This window comes from Pleurodeles waltl, chromosome 4_2, assembly GCF_031143425.1.
Source record: "Pleurodeles waltl isolate 20211129_DDA chromosome 4_2, aPleWal1.hap1.20221129, whole genome shotgun sequence".
Classification (NCBI taxonomy): domain Eukaryota; kingdom Metazoa; phylum Chordata; class Amphibia; order Caudata; family Salamandridae; genus Pleurodeles; species Pleurodeles waltl.
Genome location: NC_090443.1, coordinates 774,671,388 through 774,688,844, shown reverse-complemented (window position 1 = coordinate 774,688,844; position 17,457 = coordinate 774,671,388). Strand labels below are relative to the sequence as shown.

The 17,457-nt window shown below is 43.8% G+C and overlaps 2 protein-coding genes across 2 annotated transcripts in view; one reads left to right on the top strand and one right to left on the bottom strand.

The window, feature by feature from the left end:
- TNNI3K (TNNI3 interacting kinase) overlaps positions 1-17,457 on the top strand; it is a 2,589,932-nt gene that overhangs the window by 2,301,709 nt on the left and 270,766 nt on the right. The window lies entirely within an intron of this gene.
- Positions 1-17,457, bottom strand: part of LRRC53 (leucine rich repeat containing 53) — a 179,678-nt gene that overhangs the window by 119,344 nt on the left and 42,877 nt on the right. Inside the window, exons 2-3 of the mRNA XM_069233133.1 lie at positions 13,357-13,398; positions 7,992-8,801 (exon numbers count right to left, since the gene is read on the bottom strand). Coding sequence (XP_069089234.1) covers positions 7,992-8,801; positions 13,357-13,398 — 852 coding nt within the window. The remainder of the gene's footprint in view (positions 1-7,991; positions 8,802-13,356; positions 13,399-17,457) is intronic.

The window sequence follows — 17,457 nt, the reverse complement described above, 5'->3', positions numbered from 1 at the left end:
TATTACCTTGTAGGAAAACCTTGAAAGATCTACACAAATGACCCCTTGCTGAATTAAGAATTTCGTCTACTTTTCACAAATGTTTAGCTGTCCAGGATTCAGCATTGGTTTCACACCCATTTCTGGCACAAACTGGAAGGAGGCTGAAAGCACAAAAAATTGTAAAAATGGGTATGTCCCTTTAATATGCCAAAATTGTGTTGGAAAATTTTGTTTTCTGATTCAGGTCTGCCTGTTCCTGAAAGCTGGGGAGATGGTGATTTTAGCACTGCAAACCATTTGTTGATGCCATTTTCGGGGAAAAAACACATGCTTTCTTCTGCTTCCCTTTTTCCGATTTTTAAAAATAAAAAATGAAATTGTCACCGTATTTTGGCTAATTGACTCTGGGTACCTCTAGAATCCCTAGGATGTATGAAAAGTGGGTTGCTCAGGTGAAAGTGTTTACCTTGGGACTTAACCTACTTTTTGGATATCATAGACTTCCAGAAAGGCATGGGCAGTGAAGTGCCCCCCCACTACTCAAACTGCTGTCAACCCGTCGAGAACCATGTTACTGGCAGACACAGTCATCCCCTGGTGGTCCGGCCGCCAGGGTCATAATTTGGCAGTCAGACCACCTAGAATGCATTGGTTCGACTGCCACCACAGCATTGGTGATCCTAGGTCCACCAATGTCATAATGGGACCCTCAGTCACTGTCACTATTTTGGTTCTCAATATTCACCAGCAGAGCAAAGCCAGAATCTGCAGTGGAGCAGTGGTCCACAAGGCAAGTTACATTTATGTAGTGTGGCAAAAGGCTCTGAACTAAACAAAAGTGGTTCTCTTTGACACAGTTGGTGCAACATCCCTAGGGAAGTAACAGAACCTTATTCCAGTCCTCTGCATACTAAGTTCCATTTTTCACCCACCGCTACAAAGTTCCATCTAGTCACTCCTGCAGCCCGCAGGTCTTCAGGGCAGACTTAGGCCATAGGTTGTTTTAAGGAAGTAGTGGTGAGGTGCATTATTCAGTGAACTAGCCAGTGATTGAAGAATTCCCTTCACCAAACCTTATTTTCTTATAGGTTTCTCACCTCCTTTTGCAGTACTTCTACTTTGATTTTCTCAAAACATTCCGAGATGCCCTGAGTCCACCTTGACTCATCCCTTCTTTCACCTTTAGGAAATCTAGCTCTCACTTGGCCACTACCCTATCTAGATGTGGTGTCATCGTCTGTCATCGTCAAAAATGATTCTCCCTCATAATGGGGTAGGAGTCAGAAAGTCTAGGATGGGCCTGGGAATGCATGACAGCAGACCTTGCCATCCACATTTGACACCAGCAAGTCAAAGGCAATCTAATATTCTGCCTTCATAAATTGGAGGCACATGAGAGACTCTGCTACTCACTGGACATTCATCCAGCCACTAGATCTGGAAGACAGTGACTAGATGAGAGTCCAGGAAATAGAGGAGTCTGTCATTTGCCTCCCCTTCTCGAAGCAGGACAGATACCATGTCTACTGCTCTCGCTGCTACCCCCTCCACTCAGTTTTTCTATCCTAAATTGGAAAATAATGAAAAGAGGTCACGTGAGGCAGTGCAACATTTACAATTCTTGTCATGACTACTGGTAAATGTAGGACGGAGGGGTTCAGATTTTCTTGGATTGAATGATGCATATATGTGAGCAGAGATGGGAGTTGACAATGCTGCTTGTTTGCCTGACTAAGGCTTAATCTAATTTGATGAGACCATATTGTAGATTCATGCTGCATTGGGGAACGTCATGATGACATGAAAGTGAAAGAATTAACTTACAGAAAATGTTTACATGCCTCCCACCCCTCCTGATTCAGCGGTTTGAGCACTGTGAGGGCAGTTTCTTATATAATGAGGGATCGTTACACTAATGAAGTTGACAGAGACTTTGGTTAGTGACTGAATTTATATACAGTACAAAGGAGTTCAACTATAACATATAGAACATTTGAGTATTGCAATTCTTGATGTTCACTAACAATTGCATTTTACTCATATTCACATTTGTAACATGTGAAAGCACATCATTTTGCAGACACATTTTGAAGCCATTTTCTTTATTCTCACCTGCTGCTATTGCATGAATAGTTTCCTAGAAATTCAGTTCGATTTGTCCTTCCTAAAGGTGAAAACTACATTAAATTTTGCATTTGATAAATGCATGCAGAGCACTATGTAGTATAGAATATTAATTGATGTTTCACTTGTATTGCTTTTATCCAGTAATTTTTACTGTGTTTTTACTAGTTATGGAAAAGGAGATGTTATGTAAAAGGGAAATCAAGTTAAATCTAATGAATGAGGCCACTGCTATCGTTGCTCCTGCTGATTTGCACTTCTTCTTTTCATGCTCGGCTACAATAATTTAATACTCTGAGTAACTGGTAGTCGCTAAGTGAGCATCTACGTTGCTGGAGCATGTCTGCGTCTTGGATATGTCTGTGTCTCCAAACATTGTTTCTTATCTGGACTCCAAGTTCATCAAATGACGCTTAAATGTACACATATTTGTCTTTAGCTATATTCCTTAATAATACCAGCAACTATTCCAGAGTCATGTTTAAGGTAGTTAAGGGCCTTCTGTATCTGGCCTGTTATACCTCTGTCATTACTGCCTCTGCTGATTTTTGTAAGGCTGTAGCTGACATTGCGATTCCAAAAAACGAGTTTAATCAGAGAATGGCTCGGGTATTCGTATTCTCAATTCCTTATTACTGATACCTCCATTCATTTTACGGGTTGTATGCCTCTTACAATGGAAATATCTTTTCAGCCCTCTTGCAGATAAAATCAGGATCTTTGTTACTTACACCCGTGTCCTGTTCATAATATGTGCGTGACTACTAGTTCTATTACGCCTGAGGCCTTGGACATGAGTGTTCAGCCTAACAACATTGCAATGGTCAGCTTGGAAACAAGCACTGCTAGTCCCATTACTTAAATAACCTCTTCAGAACCCACTAATTTTTTTAGCCAATCTCTACTTTCACTACCAGCTAAAGTAAGTGCAATCGTCCACCTTTATTACCAAACAGGGTTTCGGTAAAGGAACTGCATAGAGGTTGCGCTGGTGTTTATTCTCAAGCAAATGCAAATGAATATACATTAGGGTGGCATTGTCACTGATCAGATTGGGCATTTTAATTACCTTACTGTATGATGTCTCATTTGGCAGGTGTTTGCTCACTGTTCAAGTTTGTAATTAAGGCCAACGCCCTAGGTTGGCTGTCCTCCCTCTTTTTCAGTATGCTTACCACAGTGTCTCTAGTGGAGTTACAAGGTCTCTTCTCTGATACCGACTTTGATTATTTCCTACGTCTCATCTGGTTCCCGACATCTCATTTTTGGCCTGTCCTTCCTGACCTATGCAGGCAGCTTGCAGAATATTCTCAGACTCAACGCAACCTTCAATGGTCAAGTCCAGCTTTCATGACTGTATGTCTCTTGTTACAGATCGGACGAACAAGAATACTTTTAACTTACATTCTCGGAAAATTAGGTTCTTATTGTGTATTATCCTCTAACAATTTGGTTTAGTAGTTGGTGACCATCTGCCCTTGGTCTGCCATTTCCCCTATGGCAACAGTTTCAAAATTGTGCTTCCTATTCTTTCAGACTTATACCATTGCTCCTCAGAAAGCAGGGTTTTCTGACTACTTACAGTTCTCAGGAAGTTTACCCAAACTTGTCTTTTCCTTGTTGATTTATTGTCATCCATGTTCCACCTGAATTACCTTAACATACCCTGTCTTGGCCTTCACAGTTACGATATCAACCTCATCCAAGTGGTATAGTACTCAGCACTTTGTTTTATAGTTGATTCACCCTATGAGATCATTTTCTCGTGTCCCCTGACCGACCTCCATTTGATCCCTGTGGTCCAGTACCGTATGTTTAAAAAAACAATACTTTTGTCATTAGGCAGTTAATGGTTCTGGTTTTATATTTAACAGGAAATATTTCCATGATACATAACATCCAGTTCTCTTCATCCTTTTTGTCTAGGCTTATTGTGCTTCTAGGTTTGTTAGGCCCATGAAGTTGGGTGTTCCTTTTCTTTTCGGACTATCAATTGGCATACTCAACTATCAACTGATTTTAAAACTCAAAGTATCCAACCAACATTTTGCAGGCAGCTGAAATCATGCTTATTCACTAAATAGTTTATTCTCTTCCTTTGACAGTTGTTAGACTTGGCATCCTTAGTGTTGTTTTCCCTCTAACATTTTGCATTCATACCTCCTGTTTTGCTGGCCTTAGCTTCTGCACACTATACCACTGCTGACCAGTGCTAAAGTGTGTGTGCTCTCTCCCTAAAATATGGTAAGATTGGCTAGTCCCCAATTGGCATTCTTAAGTTGGTGTAGCACTGATTGTGCCATCCACTTAAATAGAACTTTAAACACATCTCAGGCCTGTCGCTATAGCAGTTTTAAACCACCATTTTGTCCTGGCAAAATAAACCTTTTGTCAGGCTTAAACCTTCTTTTTTGAACACTTAATACTTAAAGGTCACCAAGGGTAGACCCAGGACAGCCCAGTACAGTGTATTTAAAATGTTGGAAATGTACATTTTAAAAAGAAAATGTTTTTCACTACTGCAAGGCCTACTTCTCCCATAGGATAACATTGGAGGTACCTTATTACATTTAATAGTTGTAATTTCCAAATAGACACAGATAAACGGTTAATCTTTGATGTCTTTGAAAGTGTAACGAAAACTCCTAACTAATGAAGTTGTTTTTTAAATTTCATTATTGAACATGGCACTTTTTTCAGAAAGTTGTCATTTTCCTGCTTGAGCCATTTGGTGACTGCAGCCTGCCTCTGGGTCACATGGCAGGGTATATTCCTCCTAGAAAGTCACACAAAACAAGGAGCTCAGGTGTGCTTGAATGGGGCATCACTGGCAGGATGGGAGGGAGTAGCTGGGTACAGCCCCACTCACACTTGAATAGGCCGTGTCCTACCTTAAAAAAAATGGCTGCTCAGCCCCTATATGTGGTCTGAAGCCAGGGCAAGGAAGGTAGGGAACCTGTGCACTTCAAACGCACGCCTCTAGAAGCTTCTCTCCACTTTAGAAGCACAAAGGACTTCAGACACCAACTCTGCAGTACACATCTGGACCTGTGGATACTCTGCCAGGAAGAAAGCCTGCTGTGCTGCTGAGAGGACTGCCACTTGGCTGGACTGTTACCCTGAAGGACTGCTGATCAGAAGGACTGCTGCCCTGATGTGCTTACCTGCTGCCTGCTGCCTTCTTGCCTGGATGGGAAGGACTGGACCTGCACCTCTGATCCCAAGACCCTAGAGTGACACCAAAGGACATTTGGCTGACCTCATCACCCAGCTGCCTGCTCCATCGGAACTGACACCAAGCAAAACAAAGCCCCTCCAAGCTCGGCCCCTGTATGTGGTCTGAAGCCAGGGCAAGGAAGGTAGGGAACCTGTGCACGTCAAAGGCATGCCTCCAAAAGCTTCTCTCCACTTTAAAAGCACAACAGGACTTCAGACACCAACTCTGCAGTACACATCTGGACCTCTGGATACTCTGCCAGGAAGAAAGGCTGCTGTGCTGCTGAGAGGACTGCCATTTGGCTGGACTGTTGCCCTGAAGGACTGCTGCTCAGAAGGACTGTTGCCCTGATGTGCTTACCTGCTGCCTGCTGCCTGCTGCCTTCTTGCCTGGGTGAGAAGGACTGGACCTGCATCTCTGATCCCAGGACCCCAGAGTGATACCAAGGGATATTTGGCTGACCTCATCACCCAGCTGCCTGCTCCATTGGAACTGATGCCAAGCAAAACAAAGCCCCTCCAAGCTTCACCGCTCAGCTCACCAGAACCAACACAAATGAGCCCCAAGCCCTGCAAAGTCTCACCGCACAGCTTCCTCTTAACTGATGCTGGATGACGTGAAACCTCGCAAAGCAACATAACACAGACCATGCACCAGGATTTAGGGTACTTTGTTCAGTGGGGCTAACTTGTTCCCTGTAGCAGGCCCATGCTCCATCATGGTCGGCCTGAATCTAACTTTGTCCAGATAACCACAGTTGGCACTATTTTCACCAAAATCTTTCAAATTACATATTTCTGGTTTTACTTATTGGATATTTGTCATTTTGGTCTTCTTTTATTTATTAAAAATTGTTCTATTTTTCTTACCTGGTCCTTTTTGTGGATGTTTTTTTACTTTATTACTGTTTGAAGTGCTGCAGAAATACTTTAGATAAATTAAGCACAGTTGCTCTGTGCCAAGTTCTATATCAAGCTAACAGGGGGTTGAGCACATGTTAATTTGGGCTTTGCTTGTGCCTCACCATGACAAGGATTGTAGTTGCTGCTTGACCAGGGCTCACACCCCAGTAAACCAACAACCCAATTCCGCACACCGGTGACATCACAATTCTCCTGACACCAGGAACCCTCATGGGGAGTTGCCTGCCATACAAAACAGATGAATAAATAAGGAACTAATATGGAATATTTTAGTGTTCATTGTTATTAATTTAAAATATAATTCTGAATTGGTTGACGTGTGCTTAATACTACAGTTAATTATTCACTAACTATATGCATTTCACACTTTTTAATGTAGTTCTGACTATTGCTCTCCAGTAACAAATGGATGACAAAGCAACAAAGTTACACAGCAAATATTTTACTTTACTGTTCATTTCAAGGAGATATTAACTCCATAGAAATACACTGTCAGGATGCTCACCTAGATCCCTGACAGTCCCACTTTATATTCCCCGAAATAACTTCTGAACTACGTGATCGAACAGCGCTAACATTAAGTCCTAACGAGCATAAAATTGTGTGCTTGGGACAGAGAAAGAAGACAGTTGATTTATTAAGCTCCCAAATATAGTTAGGGTATGGACAGCATCTGGTTTAGAGTGTGGCATGGCCAGTTCAGAAGGTAGGCCTTCTTTTCCAACACCTAACATGAGATTCTTTTCTATACACAAGAAATGCCCATGCTACACTCCTATCACTGTGAGTAAAGAAAGCATCCTTCTAGAAGGGAAAGCTAGTAAGGACACCTGTGGATGTATTAGACGAAGTGCTTCGGGACACATTAATAATTCCACCACGCCTTATTCACCCACGGGCACTTTGCTAATAAATAGGGTTCAACAGATCCCTAACTACCTGTTCTGTAATACTGATACCGCTTCTCATGATCTTGTGGCGCCATGAAAACGAAGGCACGCTTTGCCATTGTACCCATTGTATATTTTAAAGCAAATGCGAGGGCAGGGAAGCCCGAAGGCGGCACACTGCCAGTGTTCCACTTACCAGGTTTCAGGGCGTAGTTACAGTATGCACCCACATGCATAGAGATTCTCAAACTCTCTTTAAAATGAGGCCAGGTTTGCTTCTAGTCAAAGAATGAGCGCAGTGTATTCACTAATCCACTCTCCCAAGTGCAGGAGGAAGTTCATGCTTGTGTTAATGACAGCGCATTTTTTCTGTGATCGGATGCTTTCTCCCACTCTGAACTGGTGCATTCAATTGATGATGTACCACAGTGCAACTCAGGACGGTGCCCCCACTCACCACCACTATTTGTAATTGTACTCGAGGACGGAGTTGTGATCCAAACTTATGTGGCACGAAATTATGATTTAAAGAAGCCTCTTTATTGGCCAGTGTGAACATCTAGAAACTTAAAGATCTCAAGCAGTGAATATTTAAATGCAAATATTTGTATAACTTTATGATAATTTATAATCACCCTATTGTTTAGTTGTTTAGTTGATCAAATTCACCTAGCTGCATGGTAGCAAGCACACTTATAGATGTTTCTTTCGCAAATGACCCCTGAAAATCTATCTTGGGTACATGGTTAGTAAGTTGATGACTATTGCATGAATGTGTCATTTTTAAAATAACATGATATTTAAGCACAGCAAACGTATACTAAATGTGCTGCATCCGAATTATGAATACGTTACCTATAAAGCAAAAAACAGCCACCAAAATAAGGTCTCGAAGGTAATAGTCTTTGTTTTTATCGTGCACAATGATGGTAATGTTGTGTGTTGCTGGCAGGCAGTTGCCTTCAGATAACTCAAGCACACTGTGCACTTTCCAGTTGTCCGAATTCCAACACTCCATGTATTTGGCATTTTTGAGGATTCTCGCTGACGAGGATATGTAATTTCTCAAAAATGCAGCTAGTTCTTGAAGTTCGCATGTGCAGTTCCACTGATTTTGATCTAAGTTCAACAACAAGAGCCGAGTAAGGGGGAAGAAAGCGTTGGAAATATGTTTCAAATTGTTCCTGGAGAGATCCAACTCCTGAAGTTGGGGTAGACCCAGAAAAGCATATTTGTCAATATAGTTAATAAGATTGTTCGATAAATCCAGGTTCTTGAGATGGTAAAGGGACGTCGTCCCAAAACTGTTGTCTGTTACATTGGTGAGTTGGTTCCCATTCAGCTGTAGGCGTACAAGGTTCTTCATATTGCTGAACCAGGTCCCATATATGTTACTCAAGATGTTGCTACTAAGCACTAGAAGCTCTAGTGTCCGAAGCGTCCCAAATGTATCATCACTGATGGCAGAGCTGGATAATTGGTTTTGGTCAAGCACCAAAGCCCTTAAGTCTGTGAAACCACTGAATGCACCTTCTTGTATCTCAGTGATACTGTTGCTACTTAATCGCAGTAGAGCTAGATTGATTAGGATCGACAAGTTGGAAAATTCTATTGTAGTGATATATCCATCAGTAACAATGAGGGCTCTTGTAGTATCAGGAGCAGCTGGAAAAGAAAAAAAGACATTATAGTGTAGTATACCTGTATGAACAACTGGACATTAAAGACTTTGGGTGATTTTTCATGCACTCCAATATTATTATGTACCTATTCATTGTATTGGCCTTCTGTACAGATCTTTTACTTGATAAATGCTATGTTGTGCTATTAAGTCTCATTAACTGCTCTACTTCTCTTCAAATAGGCTTAGTTATTTCAGTGGGTTTAGTAAAAACATCTTTTTGGCTTGGGTACGAAAGCAAAGGAAAAAACAAGCTTGCGTTGTGTTAAATAATAATCAACTGTCAATAATTAAATCTATTTTTACCTAGTATGATTTTCTTTTTGTTCATTGCATCCGGAAGAAGCATGATTTAGAAGTAAGAATTTCGTGGTAAATACCTAAATTACACGTTATAGGGCAAATCTGCACCATAATACAGTTTCATCCCATTTAGACCTAAACGATGAAGTGATATAGCAGCCTCAGGGTGACCATGCATCCCAAGTATAAATCAACAGTTCCTTTCATCATACCTATTCTTTTGGCACTTTTTAGTTTTTTCCTGGCTCAGTCATAATCAGATTCCAGGTCTCTTCACCACTCTACTGGGCCATTTTAATTTCTCTGCTGGCCAGAAGGAAGATTAATGGCCTTCCCTCACAAAAAAGCTATTGAGAGTACTTGGCCGAGTTCCTTGTAAAGAAAGATGTGTGGAAGAGATCTGCTTTTGTGAATTAACTCTTCCCACTGTACTTGGGCTGGGTAAGCCCACCATAACAAAGGAATATAGCCAAATATCTGGAGCCATACACAGGAGGCCATTCCTTTGAAGTTTGGGTGGGAAGAGGTCAGGCAGCTGTGTCAATTGGCTGGATCAACAGTGTTAAATCTCCAAGAGAGGTTGTTTCTTATACTACTTGAAGTCACCATCTAAAAGTGTTCCAGAGTGTTGTGTAGGAGGGTTAGTGCAGAGTTGGAGTGAAGATATGGCACCATAGGATTGGCCAGGGGTGTCTGGCTTCTAAAAAGTTCCACCCCTCCAAAAGGGAAAGACTTTTAAGAAGACATTGGACTTGGGACCGACAACGGTAAAAAATATGCCCAGCTGGAAGGAGGCACCACCTGATGCCATTGCAAGGATGGCATTAAGGACTTTATTGCCAGATTACTCCCTGGACTAGCATGAGTCTTTCAAGGGCTAGTTGTGCCCTTTGTACAGACGAAGAAACAGTTAGGGGCCCTTGTACCCTTCCCATGGGACTTCTATGAACTGGCCCTTGACTCTTGTCACACACAGGTGCCCTCTAAATAGCAATGAGGGTGTGGGACCTGGGAAGTGTGGCAAGATGGTATTTTCTGACTATGAAAGGGCAGATGTGGTGAAAAGTGCTTTAAAACTCCCCAATGAAGTCTAGAGGCCTGGAGGTCCTGGAAAATGCTCCTTTTGGCTAAAACTCACAGCCAGGAGGAAACCAAGGCCGAAATGGAGCAAATCATCCATAAGGCACCAGAGAAATGGTAGCTAATACCTGGTCCCAAAGGGACCAAGCAGCAAAAGGAGTACGTAGCGTTCTACCGCAAAATTCCTAATCACCTCAGTGAAGGACAAGCCCCCCCAGTGAAGAGCACAACCGCCTTAATTTATGATTTAAATGGAGGAGGGGTCATGCGTGGGTCCCCGTCCAAGAACTACTCCTGGCCCTGGTACCTCATCGCCCTTGGGATCAAAGAACCAAGATCCCAAGGCAGATAGGGTCCTTGGGAGTGTTTCTCCCTCCCCTGTGCCCTTTTCTGGAGGTGCGGGTGCACCTGTCAGTTGTTCCCAACATGGGCCTGGCACGCAGAAAGGAAGGATAAAGCTGGCTTCTGAGCCTGCTTCTTAGAAGCTGTGCACTAGTGCAGTGAGCCGGTAGAGGTCACAGGGGCATTGAGGCCTCCCTCTGGTTCTCACCAAAAAACAAATAATATATGACATCACCTGAGTGAGACAAGGGCACCCATCACAAAAGTAAAGAGCTGCACTAGGCGGCTCATAAAAGGGAAAAGTCTCCCTGCCATGGCAAACCTGCTAATCAAATATTCACCACATGCATGATGAAGTGCCCCAAAATCCTCTGGGGCACTCTCAAAAAGGTGCCTACTTGCTACTTCTGCCAGCACCGGAGGGTCCAGGGGCACCTCCAATGAATTTGTTTAGTGTCTAGAGAGCTGCCACAGCCACCCATACAAATGCGCCCCACTAAAACTCACCCTAAGTCGCCCAGCATTAAAGGTCATGCCCTTGGGAGACGTCTTGAGGTTTTCAAGCACTTCTACAGCTTGTGCTTTTGAACATAGACTCTAGTGTTGGTAGGCTCTATGTCTTGATTGGCAGCAGTATAAAATCAGGATAACACTCTGGGACACCTGTTTTTCAATATATAGGCCCTCATTACAACCCTGGCGGTCGGTGGAGAAATGGCGGTAACACTGCCAACAGGCCGGTGGACAAAAAAATGGCATTCCAAGCATGGCGGTGACCGCCATGCTAAACCGCCACTTCTCCACTCCGACCGCCTCCAGACCAGAGGCTGTCACAACACCACCAGCGGTATCACGACCCCGCGTACCGCCATGGATTTCGTGGGGTTCTGTACCGCCACAAAATCCATGGTCGTAGGCACTATCAGTGCCAGGGAATTCCTTCCCTGGCACTGATAGGGGTCTCCCCCAACCCACTCCCCTTCCCAAGAGTCCTCCCCCACACCCAACCCCCCTACCTCCCCCAAAGGTGGCAGGAATCCCCTCCCCACCCCCCAACATCGAAACACCCCTACACGCACACAGACACTACCATAACACATACCCGCATACATTCCAACAAACATACCAACAGACACACACAGAGTCACACACGCACACATACAAACAGACATACACGCACACATACTCACAGACATACAAACAGACAGACACGCACACATTTTCAAACACACAACACGCCCCGCATGCATACACGCACTCACACACCCCCTCTACACACTCACACCCCCATGCACGCACACAACACACAGTTCCAAGGAGCTACATGGTGGTATAAACTCCAGCAAGCCAATGGGCTGTGATACAACCATTCTTTTGATAAAGCTTAAGGAGATGATTGAGGGTATCTTGACACTTGTGATGGCAAAACTATTACAAATGGAAACAGGCAGTGGGTGAGACAGTAGACAGGATTGGATAGGGAAAATTCTCCAATTTAACTAGTGCACAGGATAGGAAAAACACTTCATTACCACCCCAGAGCATTCATGGGCCAGGAAAGACCAGGTAAGGCTACATCTGAGGAAGAATGCCCTGCTGAATGAAAAAAGATCCAGAGCCTTCTGACTCCTGCTGGCACTCAGGAACTGCAATTTCTATCCACTCATCAGGTTGTTGAGCTCCTATTTAATTGCTCAAGACAAAAATAAGCAGAAGAACTTTTGACTAAGGTCAAACTGACCACTGTAGACTGTATTTTTGCAGGCCCCTGAGTAGAGGGAGGGCTGGTGCCTAAAAGTTTGCAAGAAGACCTGAGGGCTGCTGAAGTGAACTTTTCCAGCAGGCTGAAAAAATTTAGAATTAGTTATTTTTCCACCACCAAGGGGCTGGGAATAGAAGCTGAGGTTGCACTCAATGTGGATAAGAAATCCAGGTTTGGCCCCTTCAGTGATCGTTGCCACACTCAAAAAGATCAAAAAGATCAGCAGGACCTTAAGCTATCTGGCTTGTTACAGCTTCTACCCTTGCCCTCCTCAACGATTTTAAGTAACAGAAAGTGATAACATCCAAAGGCCATACCTTGGAACAGGGCAAGGTAGCAAATTTGATCTAGCAGTGAAGAGACTTGGGCAGAAAGGAAAATACACATTTGTCCCTATCGCAGCTATTTACACTAAAACCAACTGTGTCAGTAGATGCTCAGCAATGATGTGTTTGCCTTCAAAGGACCCTTAAAGGCTTCCACCTTGGAATTGCCATGCTGGAGGAATTTACCTTCCAATAAGTCAGAAGATAAAATGTTATCTGTGATGATCCACTTGGTGTATCCAGTCTTTGCTTCATTGCAGTTAGTATGAAATCACACCTAGGTCCCAGCCAACTGTGAACTGATCTTTTTCAATAGTGCTTTCATTATTGGAGGAGATGTGGCCTTGTGGCTAGAGCTGCTGACTTTGGAACTGGTTAATTAGGTTTGAATACTGGGCAAATCACATGATTTCCACATGCGTATAAACATGTATAACATATTCTGGTGCTCATGAAAAGCACACTAATGCCCTTAGGGCAGGTTTGCCTTACATATAACAGCAAAAATAAGCATTTACCTTAATCCTCTAAAATTGATATCTCCAGCTCCCCTCATCAGATTTTGATTGTTTTGCTTATTAAAGTTTGATAACTTTCTATATTGCTATATTGGTTTAGATGGAATCGAGAAACAACTTGGGTTTGTGAGTAGTTTGTGTGAACTGTGGTATGTAAGTTGAGGGAACACTTGAACAAGAGACTGAATGGACCTGTGCGTGTAGCCACCTAAAATGAATATAAGATGGCAGATGGTGATGCAAGATGGCTCTCAGGTTGGTATCCTGGGGGTGTCTGTAGAGCAGGATAACTGACCTGCAACATAGTAGCAGGAACCACTAGAAGGAGAAAGTGGAATAAGCCTTTCAGATTGCCTTTCAAAAACTGAGGATAAGGAAATGTTTCCATGTAAAATCAGCCCTTATTAGAACAGCATTGTACATCCTGAGTTGACACATTGAACCTATCATGATACTCTACATGCCAACAATTCATGACTAGTGGTATGGGAGAAACACAATTGAACTTATCTCTCTGCAAAATTACTGGAGTGAGGAAGGAGGAAGAAGTGATACATTACTTTGCCTGAGATTCTTAAAACCGCCCATAGGAGAGAATATCTGCACTCACAAAACCTGCATGGCACACAACAGTCTGCATTGCAGGACTGGGCGAAATGGCCACAGAGCCTTCTGTACCCTGACGGCCTAATTGAAAAAGGTAAACACACACTTCTGTGTATGTTTACAATTGTTTGCTCTTCTCTATGGGATTTACGAGCAGTATCTTTACAAGTACAGAGTCTCTGCACACAAAAAAAGGCCTAATGTTTTATGTGAGGAGAATTCACACTCAAAAAGATACTACTTGTAAATCCCTTTGTGAATAGCTAACAGTTATAAACCGTCACAAAAGTGTAAATGTACCATTGTAAATAATGCTCTTTGTCCTGTTCCAGAGTTGTCCAAATTGGGTGCATCTACCAAGGCATAACACCTTTAGTTGGGGTGAGAACACATAGGGCCAAATTTAAAAGGGCATATCGCCTCCTTGCGCCAGATTAGCTTAATTTTGTTTTACGCTAATGTGGCCCAACGAGGCCAAAATAGCTGTGCCAGATTTACAAAGTGGCACAATGCATGCATTGGGCCACTTTGTAAGCCCTTGAGCGACATTATGCTTGTGTCAGGCATAATGTATGCATAGGGGGTTACTCCCGTTGGAGCGGCTGAAAAAATAGCACTAAGATATTTCTTTGCACCATTTTTTGTGGCATTTTTAATGCCTGCACAGAGCAGGCATTAAAAGGAGGCACACGGTTATTTATAATGGGCCTTAATGTGCTTTGCAGGATTCGCGTCAACACTTTTGATGCTAATCCTGCAAAGCGCCAAGCTAGTGTCAAAAATGTTAATGCTAGTTCCCTAACTACAGCCATGGTGTCCTGTATCTTTCATACAGCGCACACATGGTGGCATTCGGGGGGGCGCTAAGGGGCACAAAAAAAATGCCACTGCATTGGATGCAGCGCCACTTTTCCTAAATCTGCCTCATAGTATTTGTGAATAAGAAACACGTTGTAACAATGCTTTTGGCACTTCACACTAAAAACAGTGTTCTGGAAAAATGCATAAATCTCTTATTACACTGGAATACATTTTAAACTCAGAAAATGGATCACCGCCCTACTTTAACATGTACATTGCAGAACTAGACTGAGAGTCTTCTGTTGGTTCTGCTCAATATAGTTTAAACATGTTCCCTTAAAGACAATATCAGTCCATACAACCTTTCACATGAGCGTGAACGTGTGAAAATAGGATTGAGAGCTCATATCAGTATCAATATTTACCAGGTCTCTTAAAATACTCAAATTAGGTATGTAGTCACAGGTCTACATTTCTTCAAAAGACAGTCAAGTGTGCTATAGTTTAAAGGCCTGTGGGATTTCAAAATCAGTACTTAGGCAAAGGAGTAGAAGCAGCAAGCTCCAGATGAACAATACTTGGACATGTAAGTAAGCAGTAAGTAAGTAAAAAAGATTTATAGAGTGTAAAACGTTGACCCTGGCAGGACATCTTGTCCCTACAAACTAACAAATGGGGAAAAAGAACAGACAGTCCTTGACCGAAAAAATAAAAAAGCTTAAGAGAAAAGATAGGTGTTAAGAGCTTTTCTAAAAAGAATGTGGGACCCAATTATTTTATGTTTTTGAAAATTCCACAATCTCGGACCAACAACTCCTAAGAATCTTGAGCGTGTCCCTGTACAATTGTCTCTTAGAACAACAAACAGATAGGCACTATTCCAGCAGAGACTTCTAGAAAGATAGTAATTATGAAAGAAGGGGATATTTCTCATCTCAATAACAAACTTTGTGCATCAGAATAAGGGCTCTGAATTCAATCTGCTGTTTAACAGTTAGCCAATGAAGGCTTTTCCCGGTTGTGTAACAGGGTCTCTTATCCTGAGTCATGTTGAAATTCTTACACATAGGGGGTTGTTATGAACATGGTGGTCCAGACCGCCATGTCGGCTGTGGCCGAAAATACCGCCACCTGCATGGTGGTCTGGACCGCCATATTACAAACACTGGGGGACCGCCACAGGTAGCCTGACGATGGCAGAATTCTCTATCTGACAGGGCAGCACTGAAGTAGCGCTGCCCTCTGGATAAAGAACCTGTGTTCCTCTAGCCTTTCCCTGGCGGATTCCCCCACCAGGGAAAGGCTGGCAGAAGGGGTGCTCTGGGGCCCCCATGCACAGCGCCATCGCACAGGTCACTGCCCGATTTACGGGCTGTGATATGTGCGATGGGTGCTGCTGCACCCGCCACACATTGATGAGGGCTCCATGTGGAGCTGTCGGAAATGTCCAGGTCCTGCATTCCACTGGGCTGGCGGGCGGAAACACTGGCCCTGCGGAATGTTCTTTATTGGGACAGGTGGGTCCTCATCAGGCTTGAAGTCTGTGTTAAGACCGCCAGCATGAACTCAGCGGGAAATGAGGGCCATAGTTCTGAATCCGTTGGATTTTTTGGTATAGGTCAAATCTTTATTTGTGCAGTTCATTAAAACCATTGCAAATATAAAACAGAAGAAAATGGATGACGAATTTAGGGCATTTCACCCAGGCATTGTTACAACCATGAAACCAAACAAGAACTAGAATAGTAAAGTGCCTGACATTAACGGGAAAAGTATTACACAGCTCAAGGCTAAATTAAATTCAACAACAATTTGAGTGCACCAAGCCAAACAAACACAGATTGGGTTTGTCTGTATAACTCTCTCTGTTAAAAATAAACTTAACAGGACGTGGCTAAGCCACCGATCGTAATGACCACAAGGTTCTGAAGCTCCGGCAGAGGCTCCCTAAACATTGTTGGTAGAGGACACCCGGGACCTGGCGGAGAGCGGATGGCACTTGCCATGCGGTGAGGAATGGTGGGTATTATCAGAGGGGGTCCGCGGTTGCAGATTTGTGGGGCACGGGCACCACAGATACTGCGGCCTACTCCCATTGGCCTACAAACCTCGGAGGCCCCAAGCCTGAGGGGCTGGACCGCCCAGTGGTGCAAGACTGCCGGGGGATAGCTAGTTCTGGGCCCCCTTCACACCCCGCTCAGATTAAAGTGGCACCAGTGGATATTGGCTTCTCTGACCCTCTGTTGTGACGGTCGATGTTGGTGGTGCGGCCCGCTGCAGGCTTTCCTGCTGTCTGGTGGCGCCCGAGGGGGTGGATTAAATTGCTCCCCTCTACAGAGGGGAGCCAGCCTGGATACTGGGTTGGATCCCCCCCAATGACATTCTGCTGACCTTCCGTGGGGGTTGCACCCTATTTTGCATTGGGGCTTCTCATTCATTTTTGTTGGCTGGATGGTGTGCCCCTCATCGAGGGTCTCTGTTGAGATCCCAGGTGGCTGGACAATCTGCTCTGGGCACCTTCAACATTGAGCTACTGAGCAGCCTTTAACTGTGTGGCTGATAAGAGTCGCTTGCCTGGCACCCTGGTTGGGGCCTGTTGATCGTCAGGCTGCTGTTTGGATCATCAATTTGAGGCCTTGGCCCCGTGCTACTTGGTGCACTGTGGGGACGGTGGATGCCCAGGGGTGGCCTTGTGTGGCCATGGGCGAGGTGATCACAAACAATTTTCGAGAACAGACAGCAAGAGGACATGTCAACAGTTCTGCTGAGGGACACGGAGAAAGCCTGGAGTGGTTAGATGTACGATCTATCACTGGGAGCGGAGGACATATTGACAGAGCTGAGGGCTAGGTTTCACGCCATTGATAATAGATTTGCTTCTCTGACCGCCAGACTTGACAGC